Source organism: Seriola dumerili, unplaced genomic scaffold (genome assembly GCF_002260705.1).
Source record: "Seriola dumerili isolate Sdu_G_001 unplaced genomic scaffold, Sdu_1.0 BDQW01000138.1, whole genome shotgun sequence".
NCBI lineage: Eukaryota > Metazoa > Chordata > Actinopteri > Carangiformes > Carangidae > Seriola > Seriola dumerili.
In genome coordinates, this window is record NW_019174393.1 from 11,105,672 (window position 1) to 11,127,218 (window position 21,547).

Sequence of the window (21,547 nt, forward strand, 5' to 3'; positions counted from 1 at the left end):
TTCTGTCTCTGAGCATGAGTCTCATGTTGCTCAGTTATCACACTTCAGACAATCGGGTGAACAGCATTTGGTTTGCGTAACATTGGTGTGGGGAGAACTGCGGGGGTAACCGCAAGGACTCGTGGGTGTTAAACAACTGTGACTGCTGTTGACCTTATGTTGCTATTTTTTTTTATATAATTCTTGAAAAAAAAAAATGCTATATTTGTTTGACACTGTGAGCAGCATGCCTGAACCTGCTCACCTGCACTCACACTGAGGATCAACTAGTATAGATCAGCTAGTATATTCCAGCAGGTATATGTCTGTTTCTACAGCCATGCTGGTTGCTCTGCCAGGCTTTGATACAGCACTGCTTTGAGCTAAATACTAATATCAGCATGCTTAAGTTGCCAGATGTCTGAAATGAAAACCGGGGACATTTCCAGTTCTGAGTCAATATATCATTAAAATACCCAATGTTTTTGTCTATTAAATCTAGTATTTTTGAGACTCAACTCAGCGCAAATCTATGGAAGATATACATTACATCTTAGACTCTTAAAACTCCCTCAGCCTGACTGTCTTTTTATGATCAGCTACCCAAACAGGGAATGCGCTTCTCAGTGGTCGTGTCTCTCCGCCAATAATTTTCTTGTTGAGCTATTTTTCTACATGAAGCCTGAACAGAGGAGCAACAGAAAATACAACTGAGGGGGCTGAGCATTTAAAACCCATTTGGTCGCTGGTGACCAGTAGGAAGCTCCTGCAACAAGCATAAAGATATAAATGCTTAAACTTTTGCCAATATTGGCATGCTACACAAAGTTAGCTCAGATAGAGTCTCCACATCTAAACTGTTAAGTTCGTTTTATAGTAAGCTAACCATGAGGACAAAATTATAATTAATTCAGATTTACCAGCATTGTAAACCAGCAAGACACTGAAATGGTGGCAATCCCTACCTTTGAAGTCTGTCTGTTTCTCGTATATTTATATTCCTTTCGTCCGTAAGGGTCCACCGAGCAAAAGAATCAAAAACGCTTTTCATAAAAGTATTCCAAGTTGTGAGTATTGTCATGTGAAGTTCACTGAAGATGGTCAGGCAACTACTTCTTCACTTCTTCAAACATGAAAACAATTTTTTCAAGTTCTGTCTGGGTGGGGGGGGGGGGGGGGGGGGGGTTTGTACCCCCCACCCTACCCCCAGTCGTCTTCTTCTTCTTCTTCTTCTTCTTCTTCTTCTTATTCTTCTTCTTCTTCTTTTGATTTGATTGGCGGTAGGCAACCAGCTTGCAGGCGCATTACCGCCACCTACTGGACTGAAGTGTAGAACATTAGATTGGCAAGAAAGAAAGAAAGAAAAAAACTAAATCCTGTCTATCAACCCTGTTTCTTTGAGATAATTAATTAGATGACTGTACACTCCCCCTAATGCATCTCCAGTGGTGATGGTTTGCTCAGCCTTCTTTAATGCTGATCTCAGGTCCTTCCTTTCCTCCTCATAGCCCCTACATACCAACAGCACATGCTGAACAGATTCTGGGTAACCGCAGTGCAAACCAGTTGGATGTGTGCCTATTTCATGTAGTGTCTTATTGAGTCCAGTAGGTCCTATTTTGATATGAGAAATGATTGCCTCTTCCTTTCGGTTCCTGCCCAGCCTCCTTCCAAAACGCACATTTCTGGATGTTATAAAGATGTCTTCCCGTGTCATTTATGTCCCAATATTCTTGCCATTCTTTTTGCATTTGACTCTTTATAATTGTTTTACATTCAGATTTACTTAACAGATATTTTACTGTCATATTTACTGTTTGCAATTTGAGTGATTGTTTGGCCAGTCAGTATATCAGCATCATTTCCTTTCACTCCTTCATTTCCTTCCACTCCTTCATGGGCAGGAACCCAAACAAAGACCCTTATTGTGCAGTCTGTATATTAGATAGGGAATTTCAAATAGAAGATCTTGTCTGCATGATTTAATGCTTGTGAGTGCTGCCCAACCATCATAATTAGAGCGTTATTTTTGTCTAACCATTCCTCAGCTATCGGAATAGCAACAAGCTCAACTTCATATACTGGTAGGTGATCTGTGGTTCTTTTCCTAATTGCTACCTTACACTGTGGAATAAAAACTGCAGTTCCTGTATATCCAGTCTCAGGGTCTTTGAACCATCTGTGAATAACACTCATTTATCACCATAGTGCTGTTCAATATAATTTTGTGCTTTGCTCTCAGCAGGTGCCAGTTGTAATTTCCTCTTCAGTTGTTGCTGTATATTTCAATCTAGTAATGACATTACAAATAACCAAGGAGGAATGGTTGAAGAGGAGACTGCTGGACTGTCCTGTATGGTTTGTTTTCATTAGGTTACTACCCGTGTATGAACTCCTAACCAATGGGTGAGCCAGCTAACCTTTTTTCTGCCAAGGGACAACAAACAAAAAAAGAAAAATCTTATTGGATAACTCTATTTTGATGGTTTTAGGACAGTAGGCCATTCATTTGTGAAGCTGCCATAGCTAGCAGCCAGCCCCCTCCGCTGGCCAACGCTAAACATCTGCCTGTTTTCTCTGCTGCCCGTCTTTCTCTCCAGCACCAGCTGGGGACGGGCCACCGTAAACGGAAACGTCTGGTCACCCTGAGCATGCTAGCATACTCACAGTGACAGTGCTAAGTTGAGCCTTTCAGCATGCTAACATTGCTAATTACGTAGCTGAAATGATCAGTCAATTAATCAATTAGTCAGGGCATAAAATATTAATCTGCAACTATTTTGCAAATCAATTAATCCATTTTAATCCTTTTTTTTTTTTTTAAAAGTACCAAAAATTTCCTCTTTGTAGCTAGCATGTGTAAGGATTTGCTGCTTGTCTTTGTCTTATGTGATAGTGAACTGAGGATGTTTGAGTTTTGAGTTGTTGGCCCGAAAAAAAGCAATCCGAATACGTCACATTGGGCTTTGGGAAATTGTGATGGTCATTATGTTTATCTGAGATCTTATAGACTAAACAATTTATTGAGAAAATAATTACCACATTAATTAATAGTTGAAATCATTGTCAGTTCAGTCCTAATTAGCACTTAACACTAAACACCAGTTTGTTTTGTGTCATCATCTGGACCTGATGCACTACATGAGAAGTTAACAAATCACCAAAGTCATTATAGAATTTATTCCATAGTGACCTTAAATATCTGTAGTAAATTTCAAAGCAATCTAAAAATGTCAATCTCACAGTGGTGCTAGCAGAAAAGTCAGAAAATCACCAAAGTTAATAGGATTCATCCTCTGAGGACCATGAAAAATTCATGACAATCCACCCAAAAGTTTTTTTCAAACCGGTTGGTTCATCACAAAAGTGATGAACCAACCAACATTGCAATCCCTAGAGCTGCTAGTATGACTTAGAATAAAAAATAAATCAAGATAGGGTAGGTAGAAACCCTCCGAAGCCAAAGGACAAAATACACAGAGTAATAGTCAGGCAATGGGTATCCTAACCTTTTTTTAATGCTGTAGTCTACACTTCAGCAAGTAACATATCAGCACTATGATGATTCCTCTCCACTTCCCAGCCCTCAGCATCCTTGCTTCCTCTCTGTCTTTTATCTAGGTTGGAGTCAGTAGGTTTTTGGCTGGCAGACTGGCCAACAGATGCTGATTTGTTAAACCTGAGAAAGCACAGTGAGACTCCTGAACACTGCCCCATTCTCTGGCATATTTTCCTCTACAAACCCACTTTGTGCTGGTGTGGATGTACCGCAGAACAGAGTGGAGGGAAATCAAGTGACTAAATCTTTGTCTCAGGTCCATCTGCCGAAAGGAGGTGAGCACAACTGGACTGTGTTCACACTTGACAAACCGCTGACTAATCCGGGCCAATTACAAGACAAGCACATTAAAGCTCGGCAACAGAGATAGAAGTCAAATCCCTCATTTGTGAAACCGTGTGTGTTTAATGAACAATGCCATTATCATCAGCACCGTTGATCACAGAATGAAAATCCATTCGGCGGAGGTGCACAGTCGACTTTAAGGGAGTGTGCAGCATTTCTCACAATGGCACAAACAGATTCATTATTTGAACTGTAATTTTCCCCCTCCGTCGGCACAATTAATGAATCAGACTTTTCATCGTCACAGCTCAGTGGGACTGAACAGGTTGGGTTATTAAAAAGTCATCGCCACTTCACTCGATGATCTCGGGCAAAGGACTAAATTAGATTGGTAATGTATGATTGCCCTCAACTGGGAGTTATAATCAAAGTGCTGTACTTTTCAGATGAAAGCTAATATAAAGCTGAATAATGTCAATAGAGAGCTCTGTTCCTTTTTAAGAACAAACTGTCCGTCTTATGAAACCTCTTATTACAGAATCCCTTTTACATTTGAAATCCTGTTTCTTTCCAACTCCTTCCTCATCTACTGTAAGTGCCACATGAAGGACGTCTTCTGTGTGTCTCATATTCAGCGCTGGCACCATGTCTGCGATGTTGACAGGGGATATAGCAGCGTAACAGCTGTTTGAGTTGATCCCTGTGAAATGACACAACGTCTTGGCAGATGAGGCATTGTCCTTGTCCTGAGAAGATGGTTTGCCTTTCGAGCAGGAAGTGACTGTGAGTGGTGGATTTCACTTCCTTTCAGCATTAATCAGCAAAGGAGGATTTATTTTTACATCCTCTCTGTGCAATACCGAGTGTGCCTCCTGTCTTCTCAGGAAAAAAAGTCATAGGCTCTTATGAATATTGCTGCTGGGGAAAAAGGAAAGGAGGAAGGAAAATTACTGTAATATTCTCAGATTTTGTCGGCTTTATCCATTGTCTCCTTGTTCTTATTCTCTCCTTGTGTCCTTCATAATAGGGTATGTCTTTGACACCACCATCCAATGAGACTTTATCTTTGAATCTGCTTAAAAGGAAAGGACATTTTCCTCTGCTGAAGGAGAAGCAAAAGTCAACAAGTCTTGAGGCCCTATCTGCATATATTCCTATCTTTCTGCCTCTCCCTCATCAACCTCTCTAACCATTTCTTTCCCTCTAAATCAAGTCGCCACCCCCCCCCCCCCCCCCCCCCAATTCATTTCAGCCTTGATGGATATACTAAGCACCGACGGCTTTTGATTTAGGCTTGTGATGCCGTCTGCCTCTGCTAACATCCACTTTGGGTGCAGTGCTCCATCACATTGATTTCTCTGAAGATGAAACTCTGATTGAACAGACCTCTCCTGGCAGCCGGGAGCCTCCATGTGTGTCTTGCACCGTTACAACATATAAAGGAGGACTTTGATGCACCCCTATAACCTGGCTGGCAAACGAACCAGTACATATTATATGACCCATATTTAAAGATGACTCTTTTATGTGAAATTAGTTCTATCTCAATTCCTCTGAACCAAACTGTGCGAGACGGAGGATTCACAAAGGTAGTCTGTAATTAAAAGGCTACATCTCTGACATTTGCACAGTGATGCTTACTACAGCGTCTGATAGATAAAATTCCCAGCGAGGCGCAGAGTCGAAATAGATTTTTTATTATGTCCTCCACTCTTTTTAGGCTTTTCAAATCACAGCTCATGTTTTCATCCGGTACTCTTTGTTCTTGGACAATGGTTCTGCAGCACACGATTTACCTCCAATGCCAGCGTTCAGTGCCAGTGCTGGAAGCAGTGTGCCCTCTATGTAATGAAGCAAAAACTAAGGGTGTCGAGGTCGGGATGGTGGAGTTGTGTAGTGCATTCAACCTTCACGCCAGAGAGCAAAATTCACATCACATATCAGGCCAAACATAAATGTTTTTCTTTTTTTTAACCACGATTATGATCTTAAACTTAAACTTAATAGCATTATTCGATGGTAGTGAACAGCTTCTGAATACTGACTTAGCATTAGAATACCAATGTAAATTAGTATTCATATAGTTTGGACCAGCCCAAGTGTGCATGTGTATGTCATGGTGCATGTGTGTGTGCCTGGCTTGTGCAGCAGGTACATGCAGGTGGTGTGGAGGTGTGTCTGACATTAGAATGAAGGAAGCCTCTGCATAATTCAGATAAACCTGTCTCCTTTAGTCTCCTATATCCTCTCCTCTCTCTCTCACTCCTATCCTCACATAACCCTCCCCACTTTGTATGTAACACTCTCTCTCTCTCTCTCTCTCTCTCTCTCTCTCTTGCTTTAACCCTCAAGAGATCATAACATATCTGTATCATCCAAGAGCTCTGATCACGTCGTGTGCAGTATTACCCTTCATCTTAGGGATGGCTCATTATACCCATCCTGCACGCACACACAGACACACACACACACACACAGTTTTTGGAAATTATTTGATCACCGTATTCTTCAATTATGCATGAATGCAATGTTAAGACTTTAATTAAATAAATGTGGTGACTCCTTCATTATATTATTTTTCTTCTTCATGCAGTAATAAATGAATGTTGGAAGGAATTAACAGAAGCTCTAATGACCTCTTGCACATCAACTGAAAGCTTCTCCTGTGAGTAGCTTTCCTTGTGTGATGTTATCCACCTGCTTTATATGTCAGTGGACACACACACACACACACACACACACACACACACACACACACACGCACACACACACACACACAAACACCTCTTCTTTTGTGAATAAAGTTGCAATATTCCCCATATTCATAGCACTGGTATACCTTTACTGGACAAATAGAGTTTTTTGTTTTAGGTTGTTTTTTTTTGTTTTTTTTGCAGGCTTGGGACTAAGGGAACTACATTTCTAGGTTATCTACAATCACAGCACTGCAATGTTCCTACTGCAGAGTTATAAAAAGGATTGGATTAGGATCAATCAATCTGCTCCTAGCCTTTTTCAAGGAAGAAACTGATGTTGTGCAGGAAATGAAAGATTATACAGAAAAAATATTCTGTAAGGTTCCTAGAACCTATAGTAACGGGGCAGATTAAATCCCATTTTGAGGTGAGAGTAGTTGGTTTCATCTGGTAAAAACATTCACATTAAAGAGATGCAGGAAAACATACTAATGCGATGTCATCATGCAAAGGTGCAAGTCACATTTTGGACACAAAATCATCACTGCACTACTTAAATATTACTGTGGTGTTCTTTACCCATTTCTTTGGAAGAAACATTTCATAACAGACACATGCAGAAGAAAAATCAGCAATTTCACAGTGAAATTGCTGTTCTGCTTGTGCACAACACCACTGCTCTTCATCTGCTGTACATAAGCTCTCACTATATCGTGGAAACCCATTTTCTGTTGGTCAAAAAAACGATACTCTATAGCAGCATTAGCATTATTCAGCGAGGATCCTCAATTCAAAATGGATTTCAGTTCATTTTCTGGTCAATTAAATTTCAAAGATTATTGCTCAGGACAAATAGATGATAGCACATTTCAGTGTTTACATCTTACTCTCAGCCATAAACACTGTGTGAAAAGAGGGCTGTGCGCGTAAGCAGTTGAGGGGGCTAAAGCACTGTGTGTTCCCAGTTGTGCCTTATGTCAACATCTGATCAAAGCAGCACACACACACACACACTCAGAAAAAAACATGCATAAAAAATGCACACACATGCATGCATTGGGTTACTTTAGTATCCCCTAAGGGTATTGAGTAAGCCTGCTTCTTGATGTTCCCCTGATTGTTACATTTATCACACTGCATCAGTAGAAAATCCTAAATAACCCTTTTAGCGGGCTTCTCCTCACTAATGCAGTAAATAGGCTTCTTATCCTAGAGGCCAATGGGTTTATCTTGGTCTACAAAGCCCATGATACAGAGACTTTTGTGGTGCAAGTTGCAGGATTGGAGCAAGTAAAGGGTTTTTCATTGCTATGAATAGTCAGAAATGTACAACATTCACAAACAGGAATTTTACTATTGTGGAGGGATTTTGATTTATTCAAATGTAACTTATAATACAATGATATTTTCATAATTATAATGTGTTTTAAAGCTTCAACAATAGCCTACATCTAAGACAGTATAATCCTAACTGAAAATATCAGTAGTGCAGACAAAGTACTGGTGTAACCCAACAGCTGGCAGGTCTTATTTTTGTACAAGTATGCTCAAAAAAATCATGAGATTTCTTTAATCAGAAAGGATCATAATCAACACCAGTAACAATGTTAAAAAAAATTTATCTCAGTTTATATATATATATTTATTTTTGCAATATAAAGGTAATATGCAATCTCTCCCAAGCTTGAGGGTCTCTACCATAAACATAGACTACATGTCATAGAAGAAGAACCACAGGTGTGATTAATAACACTGATTATAGTTGCATTACACTCACGTGGAAGTTCCAGGGATATGACAGTGTGCATGCTGGCTCACTGGGACACTTAGGTAGAGCATAGCCCTCGTTATTGTCATTAGTTCCACTAGTGCTTTTCCTGCAATAACAACTGACAAATTCGTAGGGGAAAACTGAAGGTGGGCGTTTGGGTTACCGTATTGTAGGTGTACTGTATTTATTTAATATTATGCCCAGTTGCCTGTTTCTATATTGTAAATTTTGGCACTTCCTCATAGCCTAAGATTTTCCCTTGCAATTACATTCAGCATTCTTTGATTATATAGCTTATATATTTTTTTTAAATCATGTACAAACATTCACCACATTCACTACAGCTTTAAACATGTAATGGCACTGTTGGACCGAGGTAACGCCTTTTTTTTTGTCTTTTCTGTCAGACGTACATATGATATTGTTAGATCGATACCATACCCAGCCTGAAAAAGCGAAGGCTGTGCATTTTGACACTTGCTTGCTGCCGTAGTTTGGGATCCGGAAGCGTAGAGGCTGTCATCTAAACAAACAAAATGTAAGCGATATTTTGACGATAAAGACATAACATGCAGTTATTTTTCACAGTGCTCACTTTGACGTTTGTGCAATAACTACTAGTTCCTTTTTAACAGTTAAAGAAACAATATTAAAACGTTGACTAGCGAGTTAGCTAACTGTGAACGAAAAGTCAGCAGGGAGTTAGCAAACTTCCCGGCTACAGTGCCACATCGTCAGAAATAGAAAGCTGGGCCGCAGGCATTGTTTTATTTTGTTGATATGATGTGAGGCATTTGTTTGTAGATACATTTTGTTCTTTGTTTTGGTCTTAATCTATATGAGTTAAGCACTTTCATTACCAAGTCTAGCAAATCATACTATAGCCTATATAGTAGTCCTTGTATCCTCCTATAAGTAATTTATATGGTCAGGAATATGTAAATAATGTAAACTAATAACTACAAAACTGGTTATAAAGCAAGAAGTAATCTAACATTAACAGTTTGACAGTTTTTCTGAACATGATATATGCAACTAAATTGTGTAAGTTTGGCTTGCCTGACAGAAAGGTATTGTGACATCTTATCAACTTGAGTAACCCTGCTTCTTGAATTGTTCACAGGGGTTGATTTTGCACAATGTCATCAAGAGGCATCGTCCTCCATTTGCAAACCTGTGCCAGTCAAAAGAAAGTGACTGGAGGAAACTGTCTGTTCGAGACTTCAACTACATTTGGATAAATTGTTCTTAAGTCAGCCATGGCTCGGGAGGAAGAGGAAGAGGAGTTGACAGTCAATGGACCCAAGGAGGTGGACATGTTTACATCAGTGCGTTGCCTGGGCTACCTGTCCAGCATCAACCTCCTTGTGGCGGTATGCGTGGGCATGTACGTACGCTGGGAAGTAACAGATGAATCAATGATTCTGGTCATCTTCATCCTGGGCCTCTTTGTCCTGGGGATAGCCAGTATTCTCCATTACTACTTTGCTATGGAGAAAGCCAGTCTCAGCTTGTTCCATTTATGGTTTGGCTTTCTGCTTGGTCTTCTGTGCTTCCTTAACAGCCCCGCCTTGGACTCAAATGTCACAGAACTAGTTTCAAACTATCTCCTCCTAGCCAGTGTAATCATGAAAACGGTATGGGCCATAACTGAGCGAATATGCAGTTCCATCTGTTACAAACCCACTTTGTTAACATCAACTGAACTGCTGGAGCTCCTGGGATTTGGCATTGCCAGCACCACCATGCTTCTTCACAAGTCAGTGGCCATTATAGGCTTGGTCGTGGCCCTGGGGGCACTCATTGTGGACCTGAGGATGAAATCCCTCCTGGCTTTGCCCAATCTGGTCTGTTTTGCCTTGGTTACGTCTCTTGTGTTTTTCCAGGCCTTAGGCATCACAGCCAATCCTTATGCCTTAGGCTGCTACCTGGGCAGTCTACTGTGTGAACCCGTGTTGGATGTGTACTTCAGTGGGCTGGGGCCCAGTGACCGCTGGATGCCAGTGTTCTCTCTGGGGAAGGTGTGGAGGAGGTTGTCCCTGCTGCCTCTGAGTGTGACTGAGCTGGCCTTTTTTGTCCTGGCTGCCTTAAAGGTACACTCAGCATAATTGTTGTGTCAGAAAATTGATATTTCTGTTATGTGAGTCATTAGGGTTTTGTGTGACTCATCAAAGATTGAGAAACTCAATAATTTTTCAGATCTTTTATTCCTACTGCAACCTGTCTTTCAAATAATGGTACAGAATTTTGTATAGCTAGTTAACAAATTTTAAGGATTTGTTTAATTACACTTTTCTCTTGTTTTCATAGCTGGGACACTTGGAGCTCTGGTACCTGGTGATCCCAGGCTTCTGCCTGTTTGGCCTTTTCTGGTCCATCTGTCACATAATTCTGCTGATCACAATCTGGGGGTTTCACACCAAGCTCAGTGAGTGTCAGAAGGCCTGGCGAGCCCAGCGGTCCAGTAGCCGCAGTCTGGACCAAGTCATGGCCTCCAGGGGCATCCGACACTTCTGCCTCATTTCAGAACGACTGGTGTTCTTTAGTCTGCTGTCAACGGTCATACTGGGGGCTGTGTCCTGGCAGGTAGGAGCCACAAGAGAGATTACGGTCATGTCAGACAGTAGTCATATTGCTGAAAAACCAGGCTGTATTCAGTTGGTCAGAATCTCAAGACTTTTTTTTAGAAAACCTCTTACATCATGGGAAGGCTGCTGCTATAATTCCTTCTCCTACAGTTTTAGGATTTTGAGTTTCATGATAATACCTCTATAAACACATAATACACCCATGTTATAAACTCTGCAGAGAAATGCTAGTGGCAGTGTGTAGTTGGTAGTTGTTCCCCAAGGTGAGGCACTTCTGTTCTCATGCGGAACCAATTTAATTAGCACTTTAATATCCCTATCTACTTGCATAAAGAGCAGCAATAACTTATTTAGCCTTATTAGACGTTTACCTTGTAAGAGTCTCATGGGCCTGAGTCCTAATTTGAGATCTGCACACTGTTGATGTCAGTTGCATATTTGCCTGAGAAAGAAGGAGCTGTTGGCACTCACATATGAGAAAGTTACTGTTTAGTGCTTGTTTTGAGTGATTTTTGATGCTTTAGTTATTTTTTTGCCCGTGTTGTTGAAATACACTAATATAAGGCCAACCACTTAAGTCCACATAACTCTCATATACACACGTACACACCAAAATAACAGCAACGTTTGTGCACGCTAATGCAGTCTCAGCAATAAATACAGCCTTCGTGAAACTAAGAATATTTAGAGATGTGATGATTCAACTCTATGCAAATCATTAAGGTTATAGTCTGTGGTGTTACATTGGATTCATTGCTTTCCATTGAGTTTATATGAAAGACCCACCCAAATAGATTTTCCAACACAAGTAGATTATTTTTTTATTTTGTATGTATTATATCTTCCTTTCAAAAAGCCTGCGTGAAAATCCATTTGAAAGTGTGGACCTACTGTAGAGCAGAATAGTGCTTTTGTGCAATTGTATAGAAGTGACTTCCCTAATCGGAAGTCAGCTTGTGAATGCAGTGTTACGAAGTGCAGAGCTGCTCATGAGTAAACTCCGCGACTCCCACAGCTTGGGGTCAACTACTGTAGATCACTTCTCCACCTGTGAGAAACACTACTGGATTGCGTTATATGTTAAGACCTCCCTAACACTGCAGTGTGCTTCGTCTGCTCATAATACCATATTCAGGCACTAGAGGATATAGTTTATATACTTAAGAGGTATTCAACTTCATAAAAAGTTTAGTGAATAAGTGTAATACATTTTTCTCAGGCATCTCACAGGAAGTTCAATATATTCTGCTAACTCAAGTGTGACTCCACTTAACCATGCAGGTATTGATTTGCATTCAGTGCCATGCTATGAAATCAAAGTGGCTTTTTGAGGATGCTAAGTTGCGTTGCATACCGTCACAATAACTCAAGAAATTGATTCCACTTAAATGCTACTACATTATATTATGTATCTGTGTGTTTATTGGTTTATGTGCTAGAGTTGAATTTAGTGTTTCAGTAGCTGACATTTAAACATTAAAATTTAAAGTAAAGAAAATTAAAGTAGATGACAAGACAACAAAATTGTAATAGTTTTATTGTACACACTGAAGGCCACCCAGAAGGTACAGGCTCATACACTGCAGTAATTATACAGTTTAAATGGATGCTTGTGATGTATTTTTAGTCTGCTGTCATACAGTGCATTGTGTCTCCATTTAGTTAGGTCCTGTCATGTTTTGTCCTGCAATAATAACACTGTGTCAGTTCCCGTATTGTATAACTGTCTTGCAAAGTGTCACCACCAATTAACTGGCTCTGATTGCTTTGGTACAAGCTGTAAGTGGTGAATGAAAGTGACTCTGATTCTTTGGCTTTTTTGCAGCCCTCCAACGGTCTCTTTCTCAGCGCTCTGCTGGTGGTGCTGCCTCTGGAGTCTCTGGCCCACAGCTTGTTCCACGAGTTGGGCAGCTGCCTGGGGGGAACCTGTGTCGGCTATGCCCTGGTCATACCAACTGCTTACTGCAGGTACGAGAGAGAGAGAGACACAGGAATAAAATGATGGTATACAGACTAACAGACAAACTTAGACTCTTGGATCAGATTCTGACTATTATTTTTGATCTGTTTATGTTTTTGACTAATTAATGTATTGTTCAGTCACTAAAACAACAGAAAGAAAATCCAATATGCCAAAAAAAACAACAACAACAAATTTTCAACATTTGTGAAGCTGACATGAATAAAAAGTTTGGCTTTTTTTTTTTTTGGTAAATGTCTTGATCACCCATTTCAACTCCCTCCTCAGTTAACACAAAACCAACTGGATAAATAGGGCAATAACTATGCATAAATATGGTGCTAATGTATGGGCCCTTGAGGGATCATTCCTGTGCTCCCTCCACAGCATACTAAGTTGTTCAGCTGTAATAGTTAGCCCGTTAGTTAGCTGCTGCTGATGCCTCTCCCAGTCCACTTTCAGTTGGTCAAGCACTTTTTGAAATAGCGTAGTTAGTTTTGATGATGCCGACCTGTCTCCCCCTCCTTCCAAACGGCAGAAGCCAGCCATCAGTTATAAGTCAGTGTTTAGATTTTCTATAGCCCCTCGACTGTCAAGGAAATCCAGCCCTTGGAGATTTTTTGCAGGTGTATATACGTATTTATGAGTACTCTCTGTATATTCAACCTTTTTGCTGATGGTTAGCTTTAGCATTCAGAGGGGGGGCTTTGCTTACTAGTGTTTAACTCCTCAGGTGATTTTGGATGCAAGCCCATGTCCTGTTGGAGCAGCGGAGGCTCTGTATGCGAGGCCGTATGTGCAGGGTCCATGGGGAGAACCGAGAGCATGATGAGAATACAGCAGTGTATAATCGGCTGTTTGATGGCGGCAGATCATGTTTTCACAATGACAAGAACCCCACAGGGAGATTAGAGAGATGGGGGTGAGAAGGGGAGGCACCCAGTGTAAACCGGGGAGGGTGAGACAAGGGGAGGAAAACACAAGGAGAGGATTGAGGTTGTAAACAGCGTAACAGGGAGGGTGGTGGTAAAAGCCAAAAGGGACAGACAGAGCAAAGGAAGGGGAGGAATAGTGAAAGAGGAGAGGGAGGGGTGGAGCTGTGAGAGATCTGTTGTAGAAAAGGACAGGATTTTTTTTTGAGGATGAAAGAGAGAGTGTAACAGGGGAAGATGCGCTCTGAATCTCAAACTACAAGCGTTCACTCCCCTGGGCGCCAGGAGATCTGCAAAGATTAGATGGGTTTAGGTGAACAGTGAGCTAGCCAAGCCACGCAGAGGTTGCAGCATGTCATTTTCTGACCAAGCATAGTACATCTTTATAGCAGCAGTTTACGTTCTGCTGAAAATGTTTTTACTTCACAATACGAAGACAATAGTTTAAATTACACAAAAGGGCAGAAAAGAAGATAAAATGGAAAGCCAGCTTAACACAGGTAGTGTCAACATCAATAACAGTGATCACATCGCATGCCTCAGGAATACATCTGCTTTGGCTGTCAACAAATAACAACTACTTATCTGTCCACCGGCAAGAAAATCAATCCTATCTCATCCACTTTAGATAAACTTTCAGCTGTCCTTGTCGAGGTGAGGTTGAAGGTGAGAACAGGGGCAGAGGCCACACTATGATGGCTGAGTAATGCAGATGTCCATAAGAGTGAAGTATGACTTTGTCATCTGCTTGGCCGTGAATAGCATCGAGTCCAGAGACAGAAAGAAAATGTATAGCCTCACTGAATAGCTGCTAGCCTTGACTTAGTGTGTGTTTGCCCTCTCTGTGTTATCAACCACTTGTTATTATCAGGCTGGGGCTCTGTGCCACACAGATCCACACACAATTAAAAGAATCACTTTGCCCTCAACTATCTTTAACCCCAGTTCCCACTCTCAGTCCTTGTCACCCTGTGCACTTCTCCTCTCTATACCCTCTCCATTTTTTTTTTTTTTTTTGCCATTTTCATACTTTCCTTTCATTCTTGACTCCCCTCACATCCCTGAGGCTAATGTCATCTCCTGCAGCAGTGATCCACCACTCCTATTCTTTCCATCTCCTTTTCCCCATCTCCTCTCATCCTCTTTTCTCTGTCTCCTCTTCCGCGGCGATGCAGACAGCTGCTCCACCCCGGTGTGTCAATCTATCAGCTTCTCACTCATTCATCTCTCGTTTGCTTCGCGCCCCGTCTCTCTCTTCCAATCCTGCTTCTGACAAGTCACCTAACTTGAATTTGCTTCGGAGTAGTTTTAAAAAGTTTATTTCTTTCTGACACCCTCTCATCTCTCTCTCTCTCTCTCTCTCTCTCTCTCTGTCTCTTCTGTCCAGCGCTGATGGCCAGCCCACTCTCTTACCACCTGAGCAGGTGCAACAGTTGAACCAGCGCTCTACAGGTATGCTGAACAGCGTGCAGCGCCTCTTCTCTCACCACATGATCCAGACGTTCGGCTGTGACTACTCCACCAGCGGCGTTACCCTGGAGGCCGTGCAGACAAAGCTGCGCGACTTTCTGGAGCGCCGCACTGCAGACGGGCCCCGTCATGACACCTATCTGATTTTCTACAGTGGGCACACATACAAAGGGACTGGGGCGTGGGCTCTTGCAGGTGAGAGTCACACATCCACATCATTATTATTAATATATATTTTTTTTAACCTTTGATGTTTTTCCTTCGTCTTTCTTTCTCGTATTTCTTGGAAAGTTATCTGTCCTCAAAGTTAAATGCCCTCCGTTACTCAGTCACTCTTTTAATTTCTGTGGATGTATTAGGGATACAATCTTAAACTTATACCAGTAATTTTCATGCTTATTTCAGCCGACACTGATATTTTTCATTTGACTCCGATACCGCCATGTGGTTATCACTCTGTTCCTCCAAATTACATTTCTTCCGCCAGTAGAGTTGACCTATTATTTCAGTAATTCCCTGCCAGAGGTACCTGTAGGAGGTACTTCTGCAGTTGGAAAGATTGTAGCTCATCTACTCTGAAAAACATAAATTATGATTTGATTAGAATATAGTGTTTCCACATATTGAGCCAGCTGCAACACTCGATCGTTACATGGACATGAGATTGCAAGAAAAGTAGTTTACAAGCAAGCAGAGAAGTCACTCAGTGTTTATGGAAGACTTGATTCACAGATGAACACAACAAAAATTGAACACAAAAGTAGTATTTACCGCAGAGCTGTTGTGTTGAGTGGCATTAGGGATGGCATTCTCCTCGCGAACTGCATTTGCATTGCAGTCTGATTTCCATTCTTTCCATTTTCCTCTCCCCTCAGTCGGTCGAAGGCTGATTTGATTTACAGATCAGACAATGAAGCAAAAAGAGTTAAAACTGCTGTGAAGGACTCGTCACAGAAGTTCGGTTCCAGTAGAGAGATTTCTGTGAAAGTTGCAGACGGTCTGCTGTGACATGAGCGTTCCCCTCAACAGAAATGAGAATCACAGCAGGTTAACGCCGTGTCAGCTCCAGCTCTTCTGTTCAGAGATTACTTGACACATTATCTGTGCGTGCCGCTGCAAACAGGGGGGGAAAAAAAATCCCCATTGAAAAGATAATCACTTCCCTGTGTCACCATCCTGAAGGGACACTTTCAGTCGGTGTTCAGTGGATAATTCTACACATCTTTGAAAAGTGGGGCAGTTTTGGCAGAGACCCAAATTGGGAACAGTCAGTCTTTAAGGCATATTTTTCCCTCTGATTCTTACAGTTATAAAGCCTTTGTGCAGGAGCATTGTCCAGTGTTATACAGAGATACATGAAAAAACTTTGTACTTTGTCTTTATTCTGTTGATTCTGCAAATTGTTGTGGTAATATGTCTCTAAATTCACTTGTTATAGATTTTTAGGCATGGAGGGACCCAGGTTTCCAAATGTACCAGTCCTTCATAAAGTTGTTCTTTGGCCAGCAGCAGAAGTTATTTTTTCTCCTCAGCTTTAATTTACGTACCTAGTACTTTCCTACAATAAATAATGATATTGAGGTAACAGAAAGAATTCAGTACATCTGTTGGCGAGGTAGCGCAGCTCTGAGCTTTGTACTTTAGCTCTGCCATCTGGAAAATAGCATCTTTGTGCAATTTGTGTGGCTGTGTGCGGTTATGATGACAGCTGTTACACAGACAGACAGTCCTGCCAGTGGAAGTTGACAGGTTTGATCCCTGCAAAGCCACTGTCTCCATCAATAGCCATGTGTCCTCTTGAAATGTCCTTGAACGTGTCACTGAACCAATAGTGGTTCAAAGACCAGCAGTATATATTCCTGCAAGAGAGTTTGGAAATACATACAAATGCAAACGAAACTCGCACATGCCATATGCCATCCTTCCTTTTCCCCTGTCTTTCCACCTGCACTATCTCTGCAACACTTTCTCATCCCTCTTTCTCTATCCTTCTTTCGATCTTGTTCTTCTCCATCTCACCATCTAACCTTCTTTGCTGCAGGAGGTGAGAGTCTCCACCTGGGCCATTTACTGGAGTTGTGGAAGGAGAAGAACTCCGGGCACTGCTCCCGACTCATCCTCGTCCTGGACACCGAGAACTCCCTCCCCTGGGTCAAGGAGGTGCGCAGGGTGGAGGGGATCTATATAGCTGTGCAGGGGGCTGAGCTGTCTGCCACCAGGGTCGATCCAGAGGTTGGAGAAATCCCTTTATTAGGGGACTTCACTTCTGAATGGGTGGAGTTCAACTGCAACCCAAACAGCAACACCCAGTGGTCAGAAAGGGGGAGGACTGTGACGGCCGCCTACGGTGTCTCCAAACGCTGGAGCGACTACACACTTCACCTGCCCACTGGAAGTGATGTCGCCAAGCACTGGAAGACCCACTTTCCCAAGGTTACATATCCCATGGTCCACCTGTCCAACTGGTGCTGTGGTCTTAACCTGTTCTGGTTTTGTAGCATGTGTCTGCGCTGCTTCAGGAGGTGTAAACTAGCTTGGTTCCCACCTGCTGTACTGGACACTGGTCAGGGTATTAAACTGGTGCATTCATAGGTGACATGGGAAGGTATAATGTTCATTTTGACTCTGGATGTTTTTGTTTTATAAGTCGGAGTGTTACTGGGTACAAGGTGTTTATTTAAAGGAAAAAAATAGTCTTATATACTTTATACATGCAGATTTTACCCCATGAGTGTAAACAGTAGGTGTTCAGTCAGAGGGTTTCCAGCTTAATGTGATACAGTATTTCATAGCTAATCACTAACTTAATATTTTATTTGAACCCCCTCAACAAGGCAGTGAAATGCCAAATAAAATGACCTGTTGCATGCTGGGTAAGGTGACCTCAAAAATAAGATACCACAATTCCAGTGCATTATGGTTCCTTTTTTTAGTATGAGTTAAAAAGACCAAATTGTGTGTTTTTGTTTGTGTTATATGTTTGGGTAGTATTTTGCCATGGCTGCATAATTATTTTCCTTTTGTTGTCACATGCCATTTTCAGAATATTGTGCCTTTTAAGTGCCTTAAAGATGGATTTGGGGTCATCTTTAAAATAGTTGCTGAATTATTTTCCCTTTTAAGTGAACAAGAAAAGTGGTCTCCCACTGTATGTGTGTGTATATATATATATATATCCTTGCCTTGCCTCTTATTTATATTCAGAGGATTTAGCAGACAGTCTTAACTTTAACTGTGTGAGGCGGGAGCAGCTCAGTGTCTTACTAAAGCCTTTCCACAGGATGGACAAAATACCTGTTGTGGGGCTGAACTCAGACCTTTCTGGTCACGGGAAAGTCAAACCACGAGGCCAACCTGCCACTCTTGCTGTAAGATCCTCCCCTTATCGCTTAGTTTAAATATGCATGTATTTCTACACTGAACAAAAGACAGATGCATTGGCTGTGAGACAGTATATCATCACCACACAATGGCCCTCTATCGTGCCTCATCTTGTTTATTTACACAAATAAATTTGTCTTGAAAAAGTAATTTGCTCCTTACAAACCCAGTACATGCAAATATTCTAGCTGTTGTCCGTGCCATGCTGTGAAACAGCGGCTTGTCATGCAAAGCAACAAATCAAGAAGTTCCAAGTTCTTTTTATTCGTGCACTGGACCAGGAACTCATATTGACCATCCTTTTATTTCCTACTCTATATGCTGTGTTTGATCTCTCACCTAAACACCCCCTTAAATGTGGAGTGGATTGCTGCCTTAAATAGTGTGTTTCACTGATGTATTCACTGAGCTCAAGTGGTATTTTCTATATGTAATTTCCCATGTGCAGCATTTACCGAGCTTGGACACACATTGGGAAAGTGTGTCCGAACTTTTGCCTGGTGCTGGACCTCCCCTGAGTTATGACTTCAAATTTCACAATTAAACTTGGATAATAAACTGATTTAATGTTGCGGTCTGGTGCAGCTCTATGATGAATGTATAAAGAGAATACATAACAGTTTGATTAAATGGAAATAAAAACAATAGAGGGGAAGGTAATAAATGGTGTAAGACAATCGGACAGGCCCATTTAACATGGCAGGCTTTACAGACACTGAGTAAATACAGACTCGGCTCTGTTGAAACTCTGGGATTGCTTGGCAAATATTAGGATTGTGAGCAGGAGTAAAATGAGAAAGTGTGTAAAGGGAAAAATGAAACAATACATGACACAGTATCTCTGAGGGATATTCTCACTGAGCTTTCACCTTTGTTAGTCCCAGAGCCTGGCTGGACAGGTGTCCAAGGCGCTGCTGGGTATTTTGCTGGTCTCGGAACGCAGGGCTATAACCTGGCTCATACCTGAAGGGCACTATTAGGCACAGAGCAAGGTTTGGGGAGACCTTGGAAAGATGAAAGCTGGCAACATCAGCTTTCATCCATAACACACAACGAGGAGAGGAAAGTGGCATGAGACCAGAGCAACCTTTTCACCACTTTGACCTTAGTGCTTAAGTGCTGTAAATATGAAACCATTAAGCAGGAATGAGCAAAAGTTGAGTATCCATGGTGGCAATTAGTGAAAAAAAAAAGACAAGTATAAACGCTGCTTTGTGCAGATGTTCTTTTCATTGCTGCAGCCTGCAAACTGCGGTTATAGCTAAGGTCAGGGATTCATGTATATGGCGGGAATCATTTATGAGAATATTAGATTATGGGCCGGATTCATCTCCTAAACTGGATTAGGTAATAAAAGAGCCAGCCGCCTCTGAGGCCCATGTGGATGTGCTGAGTCAGAGCCTGCCGCACACATACTCAAACACACATCAACACAGATCTCTGCTGCCTTTCTCTGTTCCTGTTTCTCTTCAACTGAGCCTCTCGTCTCTGGGTAATTACAGCCTGTCATGGGGCGTTACCTTCTAATACAGGCAAAGTGATGTGCCTGATGCTTGCCTGCAATTTATTTGGGGAAATAAATGTGCTTTTATAGCCCACGTTGCACCTTAGCACTGGGACTGGAGAAGCAAATGCAACTGTTTTTCTTTTACTGTTCATTTCAATCCCTGTGAAGGCGCAGTGGGGGTGGCAATTTTACGCCTTTTTCTTGAATACCATTTTAACTTCCTCAAACCATATTTCGAGCCAATTGTTTTTGTGTTTAATCATTTGATGTTCATCATTATCTTAAAGGGCGTTTGAACTCTGCAGGGAAGATATGATCTGATAAGTAATCATTTGCTTTCTATGATTTGAAATCTAAAAGGAGCTTTTCTAAGCTAAGCATCCTCCATCACTTCTACAGCTCAGTGACATCCAGCAGGCATCCATTTTAAGCTAAATGTACTAGAACAAGACACATGCATAAATGCTGAATGTCCCCTTTTCTCTTCTTCTCTGGGAACAGAAGGAGTAATGGGATGAGAGATCACAGATTCAGCAGCATCACTGCTCCAACTTTTTTTCTTTTTTTTTTTGCCCTGCTTTTCAAGAAGCCTGCTTGCTGTGGCTCGCAGTAGGTCCGACATTGAAATGTCAAAGCCATTATCTCAAATTACAAGGGCTGAGGATGCGTTTAGTGGCTGTTTAACCGTGCGACACTCCCTACTATGCAGACAATCATTTGGAAGCGGCTGCCAAAATCTCCCTGCTCTCAGGCTGCTCTTTAAACAGCGCACTTTCTTTGAAAACCATATGGTCATTTTGATATCATAGTTTGCATCAGACACTACATTATTTGGCAGGATGCTGCTCGTGATTAACTTCCTGCTGGGATGTTGAAAAAGAAAATGTGACCATTTTGGACCTGTATCGGGAGAACAATGTTCGTGGCTAGTTCAAGGAATACTTTGACATTTTGTGGGGAACAACACTCATTCGATTTTTTGGGTAAAGTCAGATAAGAAAATTGATACCACTTTCATGTCTGTACGGTAAATATGACATTATGCAGCAGCCAATCCACCTAACAGAGAAAACAGGGAATATTTACTGTTCAGACATAAAAGTGGTATTAATCTCCTCATCTCACTCTCTGCAAGAAAGCAGATAAGCATGTTCCCCAAAAAATGTCTGACTATTTTATTTTATTTTTTACATGTGGCGCATATGAATATCAAGCTTTTCCAGCAGGAGTCAAGAACTGCTTTAGCAGAAAGGCAACAGTTTTTATCCCCTTCACAGTCACTGTCAAGATAAGAATATCAGCTAGAATTTATAGATTTTCAAAAATTCAAGACAGAGATGTGAAGAGATTATTCATGGTACAAGGATTGGAGTCACTTTGGGCAAGGATTTACAAGTTGATGCAGATGGGGGGTGGTGG

At 41.5% G+C, this 21,547-nt stretch overlaps 1 protein-coding gene across 1 annotated transcript; it reads left to right on the top strand.

Moving 5' to 3' along the window:
• The first annotated feature begins 8,769 nt into the window (after positions 1-8,769).
• Positions 8,770-19,193, top strand: LOC111224948 (transmembrane protein 168-A-like). Its single transcript, XM_022749654.1, has 6 exons — positions 8,770-8,828; positions 9,414-10,383; positions 10,601-10,876; positions 12,704-12,846; positions 15,158-15,435; positions 17,282-19,193. The coding sequence occupies exons 2-6, from the start codon at positions 9,550-9,552 to the stop codon at positions 17,830-17,832; spliced, it is 2,082 nt and encodes a 693-aa protein (XP_022605375.1). The 5' UTR covers positions 8,770-8,828; positions 9,414-9,549; the 3' UTR covers positions 17,833-19,193.
• The last annotated feature ends 2,354 nt before the right edge of the window (positions 19,194-21,547 follow it).

Coding starts and splice junctions, on each gene's coding strand:
- LOC111224948 (XM_022749654.1), top strand. CDS start 9,550: ATGGCTCGGGAGGAAGAGGAAGAGGAGTTGACAGTCAATGGACCCAAG. Junction 10,384..10,600: donor TTGTCCTGGCTGCCTTAAAG/GTACACTCAGCA, acceptor TTGTTTTCATAG/CTGGGACACTTGGAGCTCTG. Junction 10,877..12,703: donor TGGGGGCTGTGTCCTGGCAG/GTAGGAGCCACA, acceptor GCTTTTTTGCAG/CCCTCCAACGGTCTCTTTCT.